Raw genomic sequence first — 16,308 nt, 5'->3', positions numbered from 1 at the left:
TTTCTCCTTGAGTTTGAAAACGAAAATCATTAACTTCCTTCGAGTTAGATTCGCCAATTTAGTGCCCAGTCTGCCATCCCTTCCCCACCTCCTCCGTAGTTCCCTTCCCGCAGCCACAAGCCGCTTCTCCCCTGCCCCATTGTCGTGCTGGTTTTCTTCTTTTCTGTTCTTTTTTAATTTTCTTTGGCGTTTTTCCTTTCTAAAGAAACATTGGACATATCTCGGCTCATTGCACTTGGGACAATTGTCTAACTTCTTGAATTAACCGTAAAACAACACACAACTGTTTTTGCATGCATGGATCTTGTCATATCTCAACTCGAGATCATCGTCTTCTTCATGCCAGAATGATTTAGAAGCAATGAATTGGTTTCAGAAGCATACGTTTAACAATCTGTAGCATCATATTGTAGTTCCGGTTGGTCATGGTACACTATGCTTTCTCGTTGAGCCTCTTTCAACAATTTATTGTATCTGTGGACGAATCTTTGTCCATATTGAGCGAAGCATTAGGGTAAATATCATTCAATATCACTTGTCGTCATCAACAAGGCCATATGAAGAGGGTTCATGCCTAAGTGCCCACTGCAGGAAGATGTTCACATTGTAACGGGTGATTCTCCATGATAAGTCCAATTAGAGTAAGTGTGTACCACCCCATTCATATACAAATGATATTGGTTTTCGTCTAGTGTCATCCAAACACAGTTGTTACATTTCATGCACAGACACCTCATACGATTCTAAGCACTGCAAGGGTTGCTTGCAAATTGAATAAATTTGTCAATCCCATACAAGTATTGATCACAACTTCTACCTTGCAGCTTGATCCACTCTCTGTCCATTGTGCCTTTTTTCGGAGAATTTAGTCATCATAATAATTTGACACACAGTTTGAGCGCCCCCTTATGCCTCCCGTAATGATCCTATCCCATAAAGTGCATTTTTTGTGTTGTGGTTTGCGATTCACACAACTATTTCTGATGGTAAAAAATTCGGCAGGATATCCCTAGATTCCCCAAATGCACGACGATATTTGAAACATCTAACCAACTCTCAAATTGGAAGCATAAAGGGAGAGAACATGATTTTGCACGATCCAAACTTAGCCACGTTCATCGCAAACAATAAATACATACTAGTGCACTTCTGAATTGACCGAACTGGTCGCAAACTGCGCAGCACATCTAACCTACTCTCAAATTGGTGATCAACAAAATTAAAACCCTAAATAAAAAATTTATCCCAAATCCCAATTTGTAAATCCCTATATCGAACCGTAATTCAAAAACAAGATACCCCTAGTCCTTCAGCTTCCTTCAAATGCCCAATCTCCAGCAGTTGCACCACAAATTCCAATTCTTTAAGGGAATAGAATGTGAGGCGAATGAAGGGAGATGAGAGAGAGGTGAGTGAAAGGATAGCAGAGAGAGGGGTGAGTTGAGTTGTTGCGGCTGAACTACATAGGGAGAAAAAGAGTTTGAGAAAGAAGATGCATGTTGCAACTGAGTGAAATCTTGAGAGAGAGAGAGAGAGAGAGAAAGCATCAAAGGAAAAAATGGTTGACGGCTAAGTGAAATCGTGAGAAAGTGATAAAATAGTATAAAGGGAAATAACAATACTTAGCTACTTAAAGATAAGTAGAAATTCTTACTTAAAATTTCTCAAAATTATTCATTGTCAATTTATAAAATTTCGTGTTTATAATCAGAACCATTCATATTATAAATTATCGAGTAAAAATCACCTTGCAAAAAATTAATTAAAATTAAGGTCGTTTAGTTATCAAACTGTTTAAAAACAAATGAACGGTATTGGTAAAAACATTATAAGCCGCCTATGTATTTGCTACAATAGATTGACTAAACGACCTTAATTTTAATTTATTTTTTGCGGAGTTGATCTTTACATTGTGATCATAATATAAACGGTTCTGATTATAAGTACAAAGCTATGTGATTAAAATACTAAGAGTTTTGAGTAGGAGTTCCTACATATTTGAGTAGCTAAGTATTGTTCAAAAGGAAAAGATGGTTGACGGCTAAGTGAAATCATGAGAGAGTGACGACTAGGGTTTGAAAAATGTCGTAACTAATAATTATCCAACAATATAAATATGGGGTGTGATATTCACATCATTTTTTATTTCTCACACACCCTTCTAATTTTCGGCCGTCGGATCAGATGAATTGAAAAATATCAAAAAACAAAATATAACAAAGGGTGTGTGAGAAGTAAAATGAGTGTGTGGATAATACTCCTATAAATATATATGTTATATTATGATAGCAAAAGTTGAAAGCTGGCTCAGTGGCTAAGATCGGATGTCATGGGTTCTTGCCCATCTAGCTTCATTTTTTTGAGGTAATTAGCTTACGTTATATTTAAATATATAAATTTTGGTTCGGTTCGGTTGAACCAAAAATTCACAAGCTCTAAACCAAGTTTCAAACCGAACTGGATGGTTCCGGATAAAAGCCGAACCAAATATGTTTAAAAATTGAAAAGTTCAGGTTGGTTTTGATTTGGGTTCGGTCAGGATTAGGATTTTCGAGAATTTTTTCCAACCCTACACACCAGTGTTCTAAAAATCGGCCTAGATGGCCGCTTAGGCGTTGGGCGGTGGTCGGCCGAGGGGATTAACGCAAAATCGGGAGCAAAATCGGGACAAGGATTAGGCGGCCGCCGAGACAGCCTGGGCGGCCCTTGGGTGGCCTAGACGGGTGACTGAGTGGCCTATGCGGTCTAGGAATTTCAGTTTTGTTATGTTTTCAAGAATACAGATCAGCTGCATTTTTCTGGGTTTCTTCTGGTTCTCGCTCGATTTGGCGGAAGAGGAAAGACGAAGACGTTCTCTCTCTTCCTTTCACACCACGTGACCACACACTCTTCTTATTTAATTTTTTTTCTTAGTTTCTCTCCAATCAAATTTGAACAGCTAGCATCAAATTGCTTGCTTTGTGTAAAAAGCCATAGGCTATCAGTTCGGTTCCTTGTTTTTTCTCCTAAAAAATGATGGGTGTGTCGGGTTGAAGATGTCACTATTAAGTCTTGGTGTAGATTGCAGAGTTCCCATGCGTCCACATCCACATATTTGACATATATTGATGGTAATGATGGGTGTGCCCTTTCCACATCCACATATTTAACACCTTTATTTCTCTTTAAATTCAACATAAATTAATATGATCTCTAAAAAATATTATTATGAACCACCATATTGACATCAAAATTTTCTGTTTATTATGAACCATCAAACCCAATATTATTACTTTTATTTTTTAAAAATTAGATATAATCATTCAAAATGCTTTAAGTTATATGGCATATATGCTTAATGTGTTTTTAAATTTTGGATTTGTTAGATACTTTTTGTTTTTGTATTTTATCATTATTTTATTATCTTATCCACGAATTTCATATAAGTATAATTTTTTGGAAATGTTAATATGCACTTATTTACAAGATATATAAGAAATTTACCTAAATCCGACTAAACCGTCTAGGCGCTAGGCGCTAGCCCACCGCCCGACTAGATGAAACGTGTCGTCGGACAAAGTGTTTATACCGTTGGGCAAAGGGTCACATTGACCTATAAGAAATCCACCGACAAAAAATTTGCTTGACAATTTGATCCTTGCCCCACGAAAACTTTTCGCCGTGTAACGACTTTGGCAAAACTCTAAATATTGATCAGATTTGCTCGATCAAATGAAGGTTTCGTCCGGTAGAATTGCTTAACCCCACGAAATGTGGTTCGCCGGGCCACATTTCGAAGGGCAAGGACTATTTTCTAGTACCGTCTGCTCTAAGATGCGGTCCTTCTCGCCTTTAGCATCATGAAAGTTCTAGTACGTCTAACAATATTAAAAGAAAAAACCACAATCCAATTAGGCTCCAAAAGTTATGCAAACACCTTTTTATTGTTTTATTTTACTAAACTCCCAAAACATCTTCCTCAACACATATATCTTGTGGAGCTTGATCGATGTTACGGCTTGGATAAAGTGTCTTATCTAATTTCCACTAAGTGTCTTATCTAATTTCCACTAATCCAACATTGTGGGATCAGATACTTAAAGCAAGCACGTTTTCCACATGTATCTAGTACTTTTTGAAAAAAATACTGTTTCAAAGATTGAATAATTGAAGAAAAGGATTTGAATAAATCGCGCATAGGATTCCACAGGATACATTTATAATAACAATATTTATATTAAATATTGAGTAATTGAATCTTTGTTTGAAATTCATGGATTACATCAACTCTAATCACATGTAATTAACCAAAGAGTAAACTTGACGTGACTCTAAACTATTTGGCTTCTACTAATTGACGCGACTCTAAACTATTAGGCTTCTATTATGTCCAATTGGTTTTAGTGGAAGTCCAATAGCTTAGAGTAGCATTAAAACTACAATCTCTTATCCTAAATATTATATAGGCTTTTTATTCAAAATGGTCCATGAGATTTGCATCATCCATAAGTTTGGTCATTGAGATTTAAAATCAATAGAAGTAGTCCCTAAGATTGTCCACCATCCATGATTTTGGTCCTTCCGCTGAAGCTTTTGGCTGGAAGTTTGGGAAATTTTCAAAGCTTCGTAATTCAATCGTTTCTTAACCAAATTCGACCCGTAATATATCAAAATGAAGATAGGAAAGTATAGAATAAGATTATATCTATTTGGAAGCCCAATGGTTGCCGAAGATGGTCGGAAAATAGCCTCAAAATTGACTGGTCCGAGGGAAAACTGGAAAACTCGCCGAAAACTGGGTAAACTTTAAACGTTCATAACTTCTTCAATACTCAACAAAATTAAGTGATTCAAAAACAAAAATCATACTTCTCGACGAGAAGAAGAGAATGGTACCTTTTTAAATGGCTAAATAGCCGTGGTTTGGCTGGCAAACGGCTCGAAAGTTGCTGACTCATTTTTCAACAGCCACTTTCGAGCTGTTTTCCGGCCAAACCACGGCGATTTAGCAGTTGAAAAAGGTACCATTCTCTTCTTCTCATTGCTAAGTATGATTTTTGTTTTTGAATCACTTGATTGCGTTGAGTATTGAAGAAGTTATGAATGTTTAAAGTTTACCCAGTTTTCGGCAAGTTTCCGGCAAGTTTTCCAGTTTTCCCTCGAACCAGTCAACTTTGAGGCTATTTTCTGACCATCTCCGGCAATCATTGGGCTTCCAAATAGATATAATCTTATTCTACTCTTTCCTATCTTCATTTTGATGTATTATGAGTCGAATTTGGTTAAGAAACGATTGAGTTATGAAGCTTTGAAATTGCCCAAACTTCCGGCCAAAAGCTTCAGTGGAAGGACCAAAATCATGGATGGTGGACAATCTCAGGGACTACTTCTATTGATTTTAAATCTCAGGGACCAAACTTATGGATGATGCAAATCTCAGGGACCGTTTTGAATAAAAAGCCTATTATATATACCGTGCTAGCTTATAGCCGAAGAGACATAGACATAGAGAGATGGAGGATAATCAAAGTGTGTTAACATGGGAAGAGGAAGAAGAACATGTGAAGGTGGATGTATGGAAATATGTGTTCGGGTTCGTTGAAATCGCGGTGATAAAATGTGCTATTGAGCTCGGGATAGCTGAAGCAATTGAAACCCGTGGAAGCCCCATGACCCTCTTAGAGCTCTCTTCTGCTTTAAGATGCGATCCTTCTCACATTTACCGCATCATGAGGGTTCTAGTACATCTCAAAATATTCAAAGAACAAACCACAATCCAATTAGGCTCCAAAAGTTATGCACAAACACCTTTGTCCCGCTTATTATTGAAATCTGGAGAAAATAGCATGGCGGAACTGATCTTGCTGGAGAGTAGTCCGACAATGTTGGCACCATGGCACAGCCTAAGTTCCCGAGTTCAAGGAAATCTTAGGAATCCAGTGTTTGAGGAACTACACGGTAAGGACCTATGGAGCTTTGGCGTGGCCAACCCTGATCACAACAAACTCTTCAATGAAGCAATGGCTTGTGATGCAAGGTTGGTTGTGCCTGCATTGGTTAAAAGCTGTGTAAAGGTGTTCAAAGCGGTTGGCACACTAGTAGATGTGGGAGGGGGTAATGAGACTACATTGCGCTTGTTGGTTGAGGCTTGTCATTGGATTCAAGGCATCAACTTTGATCTTCCTCATGTTGTCTCTGATGCTCAGAAGCCTGACCGCATTGAATATGTTGAAGGCAACATGTTTGATTGTGTTCCGAAGGCTGATGCTATAATTATCAAGGTTAGTGTTTATAGTTTGTAAATTAAATATTTAAATCATGATAAAAAGGAATAAAGAATGGTCCAACAAAGAAAGACAGAGAAAAGAAATGTTAGATCTAAATTGACGTATTCGTTAATCACATGATGTGTCCGTAATGCTTACTTATTAAGATCATATATATATTATTTATTAACACATCATGAGTTTTGTTGATGCACAAAATCAGTGGGGACTTTGGTACAACAGAAAGTGTTAAGTTTGTGACCTTCGCTAGATTGCTCCGGTCACTAGTATGGATAAGTATGTAAATGGATAGAGACAGGGAAGCAAACACAAGATGTACGTGGTTCACCCAGATTGGCTACGTCCACGGAGTAGATGAGTTCTCATTAATTGTGAAGGGTTTACACAAGTACATAGGTTCAAGCTCTCCTTTAGTGAGTACTAATGAATGATTTAGTACAAATGACATAGGAAATATTGTGGGAGAATGATCTTCTTTTATAGAAAAGAGTTTCTAGCTTTGTTTTGACATTGACACGTGTCATTTTGTGATTGGCTTCTGATGTTGACACGTGTCGCGCTATGATTAGCTTATGATGTCGACAAGTGTCATGCTGTGATTGGCCTCCTGGTTGGAGGGAAACTCTTCTGGGTCCTTGACGATATAACGTTGATCGGTGCTCAGTAGTTTCGGGATTGGTCAAGTATGGTACAAACAGTGCTCCCTTAAGTTCCCGAGTGAGGGAAGTTCCTCGGTTGGGGACTTGCAAGATCCAAGTCACTGAGTAATCACGAAACTTCTAAGTACCGAAGTGTGGTATTGTTTTCACTTGCCTTATCTGTCTCATAAGTAGATGTGACACTTCCTCCATCCAGGGGTGGTATCTTTAATCGGTGGAGATGCACAAGGTAATGTATCAATTTCACTTGAAGCTTACTTGTAGTTTCAGGCTTGGTCAAGCACCATACAAACCATGTAGTAGCAGTCCCCCAAGTCATCGAGCTAGCAGATCTGCTGAAAGAGGTGACAGACAAGGTAAGCAATCAGAGCTCCCAGCAATCAATCCCATATCAGAAATTTGATTTCGAGTTCAGGTTGATTGTTCTCATTCTCCCTATGTTGCAGGCAGCAGGAAGGATAAAGAGAAGAAAAATAAGAAGAGATGATATGAGATACTTTTGCTTTTGAAAAAGTAACTTTTCACAGGCTTATTCTTGAACTGGGCTGGAGGGTTTTCTGGTTTCCTCAAGAGTATAAGGCCGACTCAAGAATTTAAGGGTCAAAACAAGTCCATCAAATCAAGAGTGCGTTCGACCTTGATGATATGGGATACCTTTGCTATTGACAAAGTAATAGATGAATCGGCATGTGTTCTGTTGCGTTTGTCTCCACATGCTTCCTTGTATACTTCTCACTTGCCCTATCTGTTCCTCAGGCAGATGTGGTATCTTTTCTGGAAGCATAAGATGTTGAAGATGAGTACTCAAGAGCAATGCCAGGTAAATAATTAGGCAAGGGGTTCCAGGCAATCAGTTCTTGACTGGAAGCTTGATTCCAAGTGCTGACTGATTGCTCTCTTTCTCTTTGTCTTACAGGTAAAAACAAAGGCAAATGAAAAGACGGGGAAAAAAACATGATATGGGATACTCTTGCTTTTGACCCTGATGATATGAGATACTCTTACTCTGGTGTGGCTGGTTTGCGTAGGTATTATTGGGGGGGGGGGGAAGAAAGCTGAGTATTTCGAGAGGCTTCGTTGGGAGTGCCTTCTTAGATATGAGGAAGGGTTGAGCATTTTTGCAGGTCTGCCTATTCATGGAGGATGAAAGTTGGTTTGTAATAAGACTTTGTTAGTGACTATAACTCTTGTTGGGCATAAGTGCTCCCCTAGTTGAGTTGTCAAGCTTGAGGGTTTTTTATTATTTGTGAATGCTAGAAGTTCACATGTACAAGTTGTACCACTCGTCTTCTGGTAGGTGGAATGAATGGTGAGTTGCCTTCATCACTTGGTTGGTGGTATGAAGGTGAGTTCCTTCATCACATTTCATCACCTGGTTGGTGGTACGAGGATGAGTTCCTTCTTCACTTAGTTGGTGGTATGAATGGCAAGTTGCCAAATGATATTAGAGTATGAGTTGTACATTTCATCACCTGGTTAGTGGCATGAATGAGAGTACGGGTTGTACATTTCATCACCTAGTTGGTGGCATGAAGATGAGTCTCTTCTTCATCTGGTTGGTGGCATGAGTGGCAAGTTTCCAAATGATATTAGAGTACATGTTGTACATTTCATCACCTGGTTGGTAGCATGAAGGAGAGTACGGGTTGTACATTTCATCACCTGGTTGGTGGCATGAAGATGACTTCCTTCTTCACATTTCATCACCTGGTTGGTGAGAATAAGGGCAATGTGTCGAGGCATATTGTAGCAAGTGTTGAATGACACAAAGTATGTTGAACCCTTTCAAAGCACAGTTGGCTTATGTATGAATGTGTTGGAATGTATGATTGAACGAATATACTGTGAAGCTGTTCGTTTATTTGTATAGTCTTGTTGACATATACTTAGACTTTGTTTCATGTTGGAAGCATTCATGTTGAAGCTTTGAACCCGAGTGTTTCATTGCTAGGAATGTAAGAGGATTATGACCAAGTTGTCTAAATCAGCTTTTTATTGAATTCATGCCAAATAGTCTTCGTTACATATGATGCTGAATGGTTGCAGCTTAACACTTGTACAATGTGAGTTTACTTGTAATAGTACTTCAAGTGATCAGCATTCCATAGATGGCCAAGGGTCTTGCCATTAGAGCTTCTAAGCTTAAAGAAGCCAGGGCGACTGATGCCAACAACTTCAAACGATCCATCCCAGTTTGGACTAAGTGTTCATTCACTCGGTACTTTGTCGCAGAGTAATCTTTTCTTTAATACCTAGTCCCCCACTTTGAAAGAACGAGGTTTGACCCTTGAGTCATAGTAGTTGAAGATGCGCTGCTTGTAGGCGACATTCCTCAAGTGAGCCTGATTTCTGTGTTCCTCGACTAGATCTAAGTTGAGGGTAAGTTGTTTGTCATTTTCACTTTGCACGTAGTTCTGGACTTGGAACGTTGCTTGCTCAAGCTCAACTGGGACAACTGCCTCTGTACCAAAGGCAAGTGAGAATGAGGTTTCTCCTGTTGATATCTGATACGAAGTGCGGTATAACCAAAGAACTTGGGGTACAAATTATGGCCAACAACCTTTAGCCTTGTCCAAGTTGGTTTTCAAAGTTCGCTTGATTATTTTGTTGATGGCTTCAACTTGTCCATTAGACTGGGGATGAGGTGGGGAGGCAAAACATAAGTTGATGTTGAACTTAGAGCAAAACATCCTGAACTTATTGTTGTTGAACTGTCGCCCGTTGTCAGTGACTATTGCATTGGGAATACCGAATCTGCAAAGGATGTTCTTCCATATGAAGTTTTCTATTTTTGCCTCAGTAATGGTTGTCAAGGGCTCTACTTCGGCCCACTTTGTGAAGTAATCAACTGCAACGATTGCATAGCGGACATTGCCCTTCCCTGCAAGCATTAGGCGGATCAAATCAAGTCCCCATTGAGCGAAGGGCCAAGGGCTAATCATAGGAGTGAGCGGCTCGGGAGGGGAGTGAAGAATAGTTGCGTAGCGTTAACACTTATCACATGAGCAGGATATTCTGATGGCATCTTGGTGGAGTGTTGGCCAGTAATATCCTTGGCGAAAAGCCTTGTATGCTAGGGATCGAGATCCAGCATGATCTCCGCAGAATCCTTCATGTATTTCTCGAAGGATAGTTTCTGCCTCTGCGGGTGTAAGGCATCTTAGGTATGGTAGGTTGAAACCCCGCTTGTAAAGTTGGTCATTAATGATCAAGTAACGGGTAGCCTTGTATTGAATCTGCTTAGCTTGGACTTTGTCATTTGGAAGGGTGCCATGAGCAAGGAATCTATAAATCGGGGTAATCCAACTATCCCCCCATTGTAAGTTGCACATTTCTGCAGCCATGGTGCTTGGTGCTACCAACAATTCGACTTGAATTTTTCTCCAAATCTTGTCTTCCACCGCTAAGGCGAGGTGAGCCAAAGCATCTGCATAACTATTTGCCGCTCGAGGAGTTTAGGTGATCCGGTAGTGGAAGTGCTTGAGCAACAATTGTGTTTGTGTCAGATATGCTGCCATAGAACTATCTTTAGCGTCAAAGTTATTGGTGACCTGGTTAACCACCAATTGGGAGTCATTTAAGATATCAATTTGTTTAACCCCAAGGTGTTTGGCCAAATGTAAGCCTGTTAGGAGGGCTTCATATTCGGCCTCATTATTCGACGCCTTGAATTTGAAACGAAGAGCATACTCCATCGCCACTTTGTCAAAGGTCGTAAGGACTAATCCTGCTATACAACCCTGTTGGTTAGACGAGCCATCAACATATAGACTCCATGTTGGGGCTGTTGGTTCTATTTTCTGAGCTTCTGAGGGTAATGAAACCACTTCTTTAGGCGTAGAAACAATGTTAACATGATATGTAAAGTCGACGATAAAGTCTGCCACTGCTTGGCCCTTCTTAGCTGGCTTTGGTTGGTAGGAGATGTCAAACTCACCCAATGCTATCGCTTATTTGATCATTCGTCTTGAAGTGTCAGGACTTTGGAGTATCTGTCAAAGATGATGATTGGTAAACACGATGATAGAGTGTGCTTGGAAGTAAGGGTTAAGTTTTCAAGCAGACATGACCAATACTAGAGCCAATTTCTCAATGTTGGAGTATCGTGTCTCCGCATCTTGTAAGGCCATGCTAGCAAAGTAGACAGGCCGTTCGACATTACCATCATTTCGAATGAGAACGGAACTTACTGCTGAAACCGATACCGACATATAGATAATGAAAGTGTCACTAATCTCAGGTTTGGAGAGCAGATGGGCTTTACTCATGTAGTCTTTGAGGTTCTTGAATGCCTCGGCATATTCATCAGTCCATGCAATGTACTTCTTACTTCCTTTAAGTGTTTTGAAGAAAAGAGCACATCTGTCTGTGGCTTTAGAGATGAACCTAGTTAAGGCTGCCACCTTGCCGGTAACGCTCTGGATGTCTTTTGAAGTTACTGGTTCCTTCATGTCAAGGATTGCTTTGATCTTCTCGAGATTAGCCTCAATGCCTCGTTGGCTTATCATAAAGTCTAAGAATTTGCTAGAGCCTACGCCAAAGGCACATTTGTTGGAGTTCAACCTCATTCGATACCTCTTTAGAATGGTGAAAGTTTCAGATAGGTTGGTGATGTGTACGTCAGCATGTTTTCTCTTGACTAGCATATCATCAACGTAAACTTCCATGCTTTTCCCAATCTGTTCGACAAACATCGAATTGACTAGTCTCTGATAAGTCACCCCTGCATTCTTTAGGCCGAAGGGCATGAATTTATAGCAATATAGTCCTCTGTCAGTAGTGAAGGCTGTGTGTTCTTGGTACGAAGGGTTCATGAGGATTTGGTTGTATCCTGAGTAAGCATCCATGAAGCTTAAGAGTTCACACCCTGCCATAGAGTCTATAAGTCTGTCTATGAGAGGAAGAGGAAAGCTATCATTCGGGCATTCTTTGTTTAGGTCGGTGTAATCGACACACATTCTCTATAAGACCTTTTGGAGCAGAAGACTTTCCTTGGTCAGATTCTTCTTAACAAGGACAACATTTGCTACCCACGTTGGATAATTGACTTCGTGGACGAAGCCCATGCCTTTGAGTTTTTCAACTTTTGTCTTCATTGCCTCGTACCATTCAGCGTTATAAGATCTTCGCTTCTGTCTCACTAGCTTGGTCTTAGGATCAATACTTAAGCGATGACAGATGATATCGGGCGAAATGCCTGGCATGTCCTCGTATGACCAGGCGAAGACCTCAGTGTTCTCTTGCAAAATAGAGATCAATGCCAACCGAATAGGTGGTGACAAAGTGGTGCCAATCTTCACCATGCGATATGGATAATCTTTTGAGATAAAAACCTTCTTCAGCAGGTTATGCTTGCTGGGTGAAAGAGTCATCTCGAGGATCGTCAGGTTGACTGTTGCCACCGTGAAGATCCAAGTTGGCTTCGTCCGGGCTAGTCTTTATGACTTGGTCATGTATAGAAAATGTTTCCTTGGGCACAGGCAGGTGCTGTTGCTTGACCGAAGTGTTGTAACATGGCCGTGCACTAAGTTGATTTCCTCTGATGTAACCATTGCCATAGAGGGTTGGAAATTTCATCAACAACATATGTGTGGATACCATGGCCTTGAGATCATTGATGCTTGTGCGTCCAAAGATAACATTGTATGCCATTGGGCAATCAACCCCCAGAAAGTTAGTGGTAATGGTAGTTGTGTAAGGGCCTTGTACCAATGGTGAAAGGTAGGTGTATGCTCCCTAAATGTTGCACAATATCACCGGAAAAGCTTATCGGAGGATGATCGAGCAATCGAGCAAGTGTTCAGCTACATTAAGTGCCCTGAAAGCTTCAGCAAACATGATATGACCGAAGCCCCTGTGTCTACCAGGATTCGTTGTACTTCAAAGTTGGCTATGTGAGCCTCCACGATCAGTGGGTCGTTGTGAGGGTAGATGATACCTCTTTCTTCCTCAGGGTAGAAACATATTGGATCCCAGTTAGGCTTTTGATACTTGCCTCCCCTGATGTCTTCCACGTGAAACACTTGGTGGCCATGCCTTAAAGCTCGTTCGCTGTTTTTCATGGCCCTATTGGAAGATTTAGATATAGGTGTGCTGCCGGTTATGGAATATATCACATTCACTTGACGTTGGTTACAATTATCCCTTGACGAGTGAAGAAGGAATCGATCAATTTTTCCTTCACCTGCCAAAGCTTCAATATGATCACGAAGAATGATACACTTCTTGCCGTCATGGTCGTTATGCTTGTGGTAGTAGCAAAACGTGCCCGTGTTCTTTGTGGGGTTGTAACCCGACTGCCTCGGCATTGGCTTCGGTATCAGGTGTGCTATGCTAGGGTAAATGGCCACGCATGTGGCATTTAAGGATGTGCATGTCTCATACCTCAAGGTAGGGCCTGTCCTGACACGTGCTTAGCCCACTGTGTTGACTGCCTGAGGACGGGCATTATTGTGGTGATACCCTTGGTTATCGCGATAGTGTCCCTTACTCTTTTTACTAAAATGAGACTGGTGAGGATGGAAATCTTTCCTTTTGCCCTGAGGTTGATATGTCTGTTGACTTGGCGAAGTATTAAGAAAGGTAGGGGGAGGCATCGCTGCGGTTTGGAAGGTCGAGGTCTTCTCATTTGGTTGGATTTGGTTTCCACTCCCTACTTGTTGATAAGGGGTGGCTGTGAGGGGTTTCCCTTGATATGTCCTTACCTCGGCGGAGGCATGGTTGTAAGCCTATGCCATCACCTCAGAGTAAGTCTTCCAAGTGTTGGCATTGATTATGTACTTGAAGAAACAATCATGTAGGCCTACCGTGAAGGCTTTGAGGGCAGTCTTGTCGTTTGCCTCGGCACAATGGGAATACTCATAGCTGAAGCAGCCAGCATACATACATAATGACTTGTCTGGCTTCTAGCGAATAGTGTACAAGTCATCCGCATAGTGCAAGTGATCGATCTGGCAAAATGTGTTGAGAACTAAACAGTTTCCTTAATTCCTCAACTGAGTCTACCGTCTCAGGTGGAAGACGGTAATTAGAGCTCCGCCATAGAGGGTGGAGAGGAAGAGAAGACATCGCTATTCGTCGGTGTGCATCCGGTATGCCATGGTGGACTCAAAGAGGTTAAGGTGTTCAATCGGGTCCTCATTTCCAGTATAGAGTTACAAGCCAAGCTTTTGCTTTGTCTTTGCTTGGATAGGAGTGTCGAGGATCCTCTTTGTAAAAGGGTCAGGCCTAGGTTGGTTCCAATCAGGTATCTCGGCTTGTCGTTCGGCCTTCAACTTGTTTACTTCCTTAAGGAGCTGTAGGACAAGAGGGTCCTGAGTGGAGTCATGTACCACTGGAGCTTCTTTCGTAAATCTCCATCTCCTCTTGGAAGTAGGAAGGTTTGATCAAGAGCATGTGATTTTTCCCTGGACTCGCTGTACTGACTTCCAAGGTATGTATGTTGGAACATCTCTAAGTCCCCTATACCTTCGTGTTCCTTTATGACTTGTTTCCCCTTCCCCAAATTGGTAGCTGGCCTAGGACATGATAGGGGATCGAGTCTTTCAAAGACCCTTGGGTCATTGATCTTCGAGCTTACATGGATGAGATTGTCTTGATGTTGCTTTAGGAAGTCTCGACAGTCGCGAAAGACGGCTTTCGATCCTTCCACTCATTTTGTAAGGAGGTGTCTTCCTCCACTCCTTCTGCTTCGGGTCGAAGCAGCTGGGTTGAGAGAAGTCTTATCTTGGTCGCCATTTCGATGAGTAGCTTACTCCTCAACAGGAATACCCATGCCGAGGGCAAATGACCCTCCGTGTTGGGGGCACCCAGTTGATGGTTGACTTCCACAGGGGTGATGAGCTCGTGTGTTTTAGTATATCTAGCCTCGTGGAGCATCTCGAAGACCTTCTCATACTGCTCTTGGAGGATCTCATTCTTCATTGCTATCTTGTTGTTCTGAGCTTCCAGCTCATCGACTTTAGCCTGAAGAGCAAACTTCTTTTGTTCATTCCTTCGTTGCTTCACACCAGGTGCAAGAGGGGTGTCATTCTGTGTGCTGTGGCTTCCTTCGCTCCCCATGTTGGAAAGGGATGCCTGGTCAAAAGAGAGTGTACGAATGGTGGAAACCAGCTTAACAAAGTTGAAGAGAGTGGGAATAAGTGTCATTCCCACAGACGGGGCCAAATGTTGATGCACAAAATCAATGAGAACTTTGGTACAACAGAAAGTGTTAAGTTTGTGACCTTCGTTAGATTGCTTTGGTCACTAGTGCGAATAAGTATGTAAATGGATAGAGACAGGGAAGCAAACACAAGATATACGTGGTTCACCCGGATTGACTACGTCCACGGAGTAGAAGAGTTTTCATTAATTGTGAAGGGTTTACACAAGTACATAGGTTCAAGCTCTCCTTTAGTGAGTACTAGTGAATGATTTAGTACAAATGACATTAGGAAATATTGTGGGAGAATGATCTCCTTTTATAAAAGAGAGTTTCTAGCTTTGTTTTGACATTGCCACGTGTTGTGTTGTGATTGGCTTCTGATGTTGACACGTGTCGTGCTATGATTGGCCTCCTGGTTGGAGGGAAACTCTACTGGGTCCTTGACGGTATAACATTGACCGGTGCTCAGTAGTTTCGGGATTGGTCAAGTATGGTACAAACAAGTTTCAAAAAGAGGGTTATTCCTCAACAAGATATGTTACGTTAATTTACGTTTTCTTCATTTGCAGTGGGTTCTTCACGACTGGGGAGACGATGATTGCATCCGTATCCTGAAGAAGTGCAGGGAAGCTATTCCTATAGACAAAGGGAAGGTGATCATCGTAGAAGCTGTTATTGACGAAAAAGATGAGAAAGCAAACTCAAAGTTAAAAAAGGCGAGACTGATGCTGGACATGGTGATGATCGCCCATACTGGCACAGGCAAAGAAAGGACCATGGAGGAATGGGAATATGTTCTTGGGGAGGCTGGCTTTAGTCGACACACAATCACACCTATTCATACCATCCAATCTGTTATTCAAGCTTTTCCTTAAATTTAAAGAATACAATGTTAAGGGTGTGGATTTGTATTCTCAAATAAGTGTTTCCTTGTATTTTTCTAGTTACTTTGTGGTGTTTTTCCTGTTGAAACTTGTAAGATTGTCAAAATTGTTAAGTTAATTACCTATTACTCTTGCTTTGTGTAACCTGTATGTAGCGTTTCGAAGATTGGCAATAAATTTTATGAAATGAGTTGTGGCTGCTATGTACCTTTCTATCTCAGTAGGAATATTTTTGGGAAATGAGTTTTTCCAATGTCTTTTTGCGTTAGCTTTGTCTTTTGATGTCCTTTGAGACAAAAACAAAGGATAAAACGTGATCTACTTGGCCACTTAACTTTTCCTTTTCTTTTAAA

The 16,308-nt window shown here is 41.0% G+C and overlaps 1 protein-coding gene across 1 annotated transcript; it reads left to right on the top strand.

The window, feature by feature from the left end:
* The first annotated feature begins 5,462 nt into the window (after positions 1 to 5,462).
* LOC126622037 (acetylserotonin O-methyltransferase-like) lies at positions 5,463 to 16,158 on the top strand. The gene is made up of 2 exons (XM_050290688.1): positions 5,463 to 6,260; positions 15,641 to 16,158. Exons 1-2 carry the CDS (start codon positions 5,493 to 5,495, stop codon positions 15,944 to 15,946), a joined length of 1,074 nt encoding a protein of 357 aa, XP_050146645.1. The 5' UTR covers positions 5,463 to 5,492; the 3' UTR covers positions 15,947 to 16,158.
* The last annotated feature ends 150 nt before the right edge of the window (positions 16,159 to 16,308 follow it).

Source organism: Malus sylvestris, chromosome 5, assembly GCF_916048215.2.
Source record: "Malus sylvestris chromosome 5, drMalSylv7.2, whole genome shotgun sequence".
Classification (NCBI taxonomy): domain Eukaryota; kingdom Viridiplantae; phylum Streptophyta; class Magnoliopsida; order Rosales; family Rosaceae; genus Malus; species Malus sylvestris.
This window is presented reverse-complemented; position numbering and strand designations above follow the sequence as displayed.

What these genes read in the sequence shown, in the direction of transcription:
- LOC126622037 (XM_050290688.1), top strand. Translation starts at nt 5,493, where the DNA reads ATGGAGGATAATCAAAGTGTGTTAACATGGGAAGAGGAAGAAGAACAT. An exon ending in CTGATGCTATAATTATCAAG is followed by an intron (nt 6,261 to 15,640) that starts GTTAGTGTTTAT and finishes CTTCATTTGCAG; the next exon opens with TGGGTTCTTCACGACTGGGG.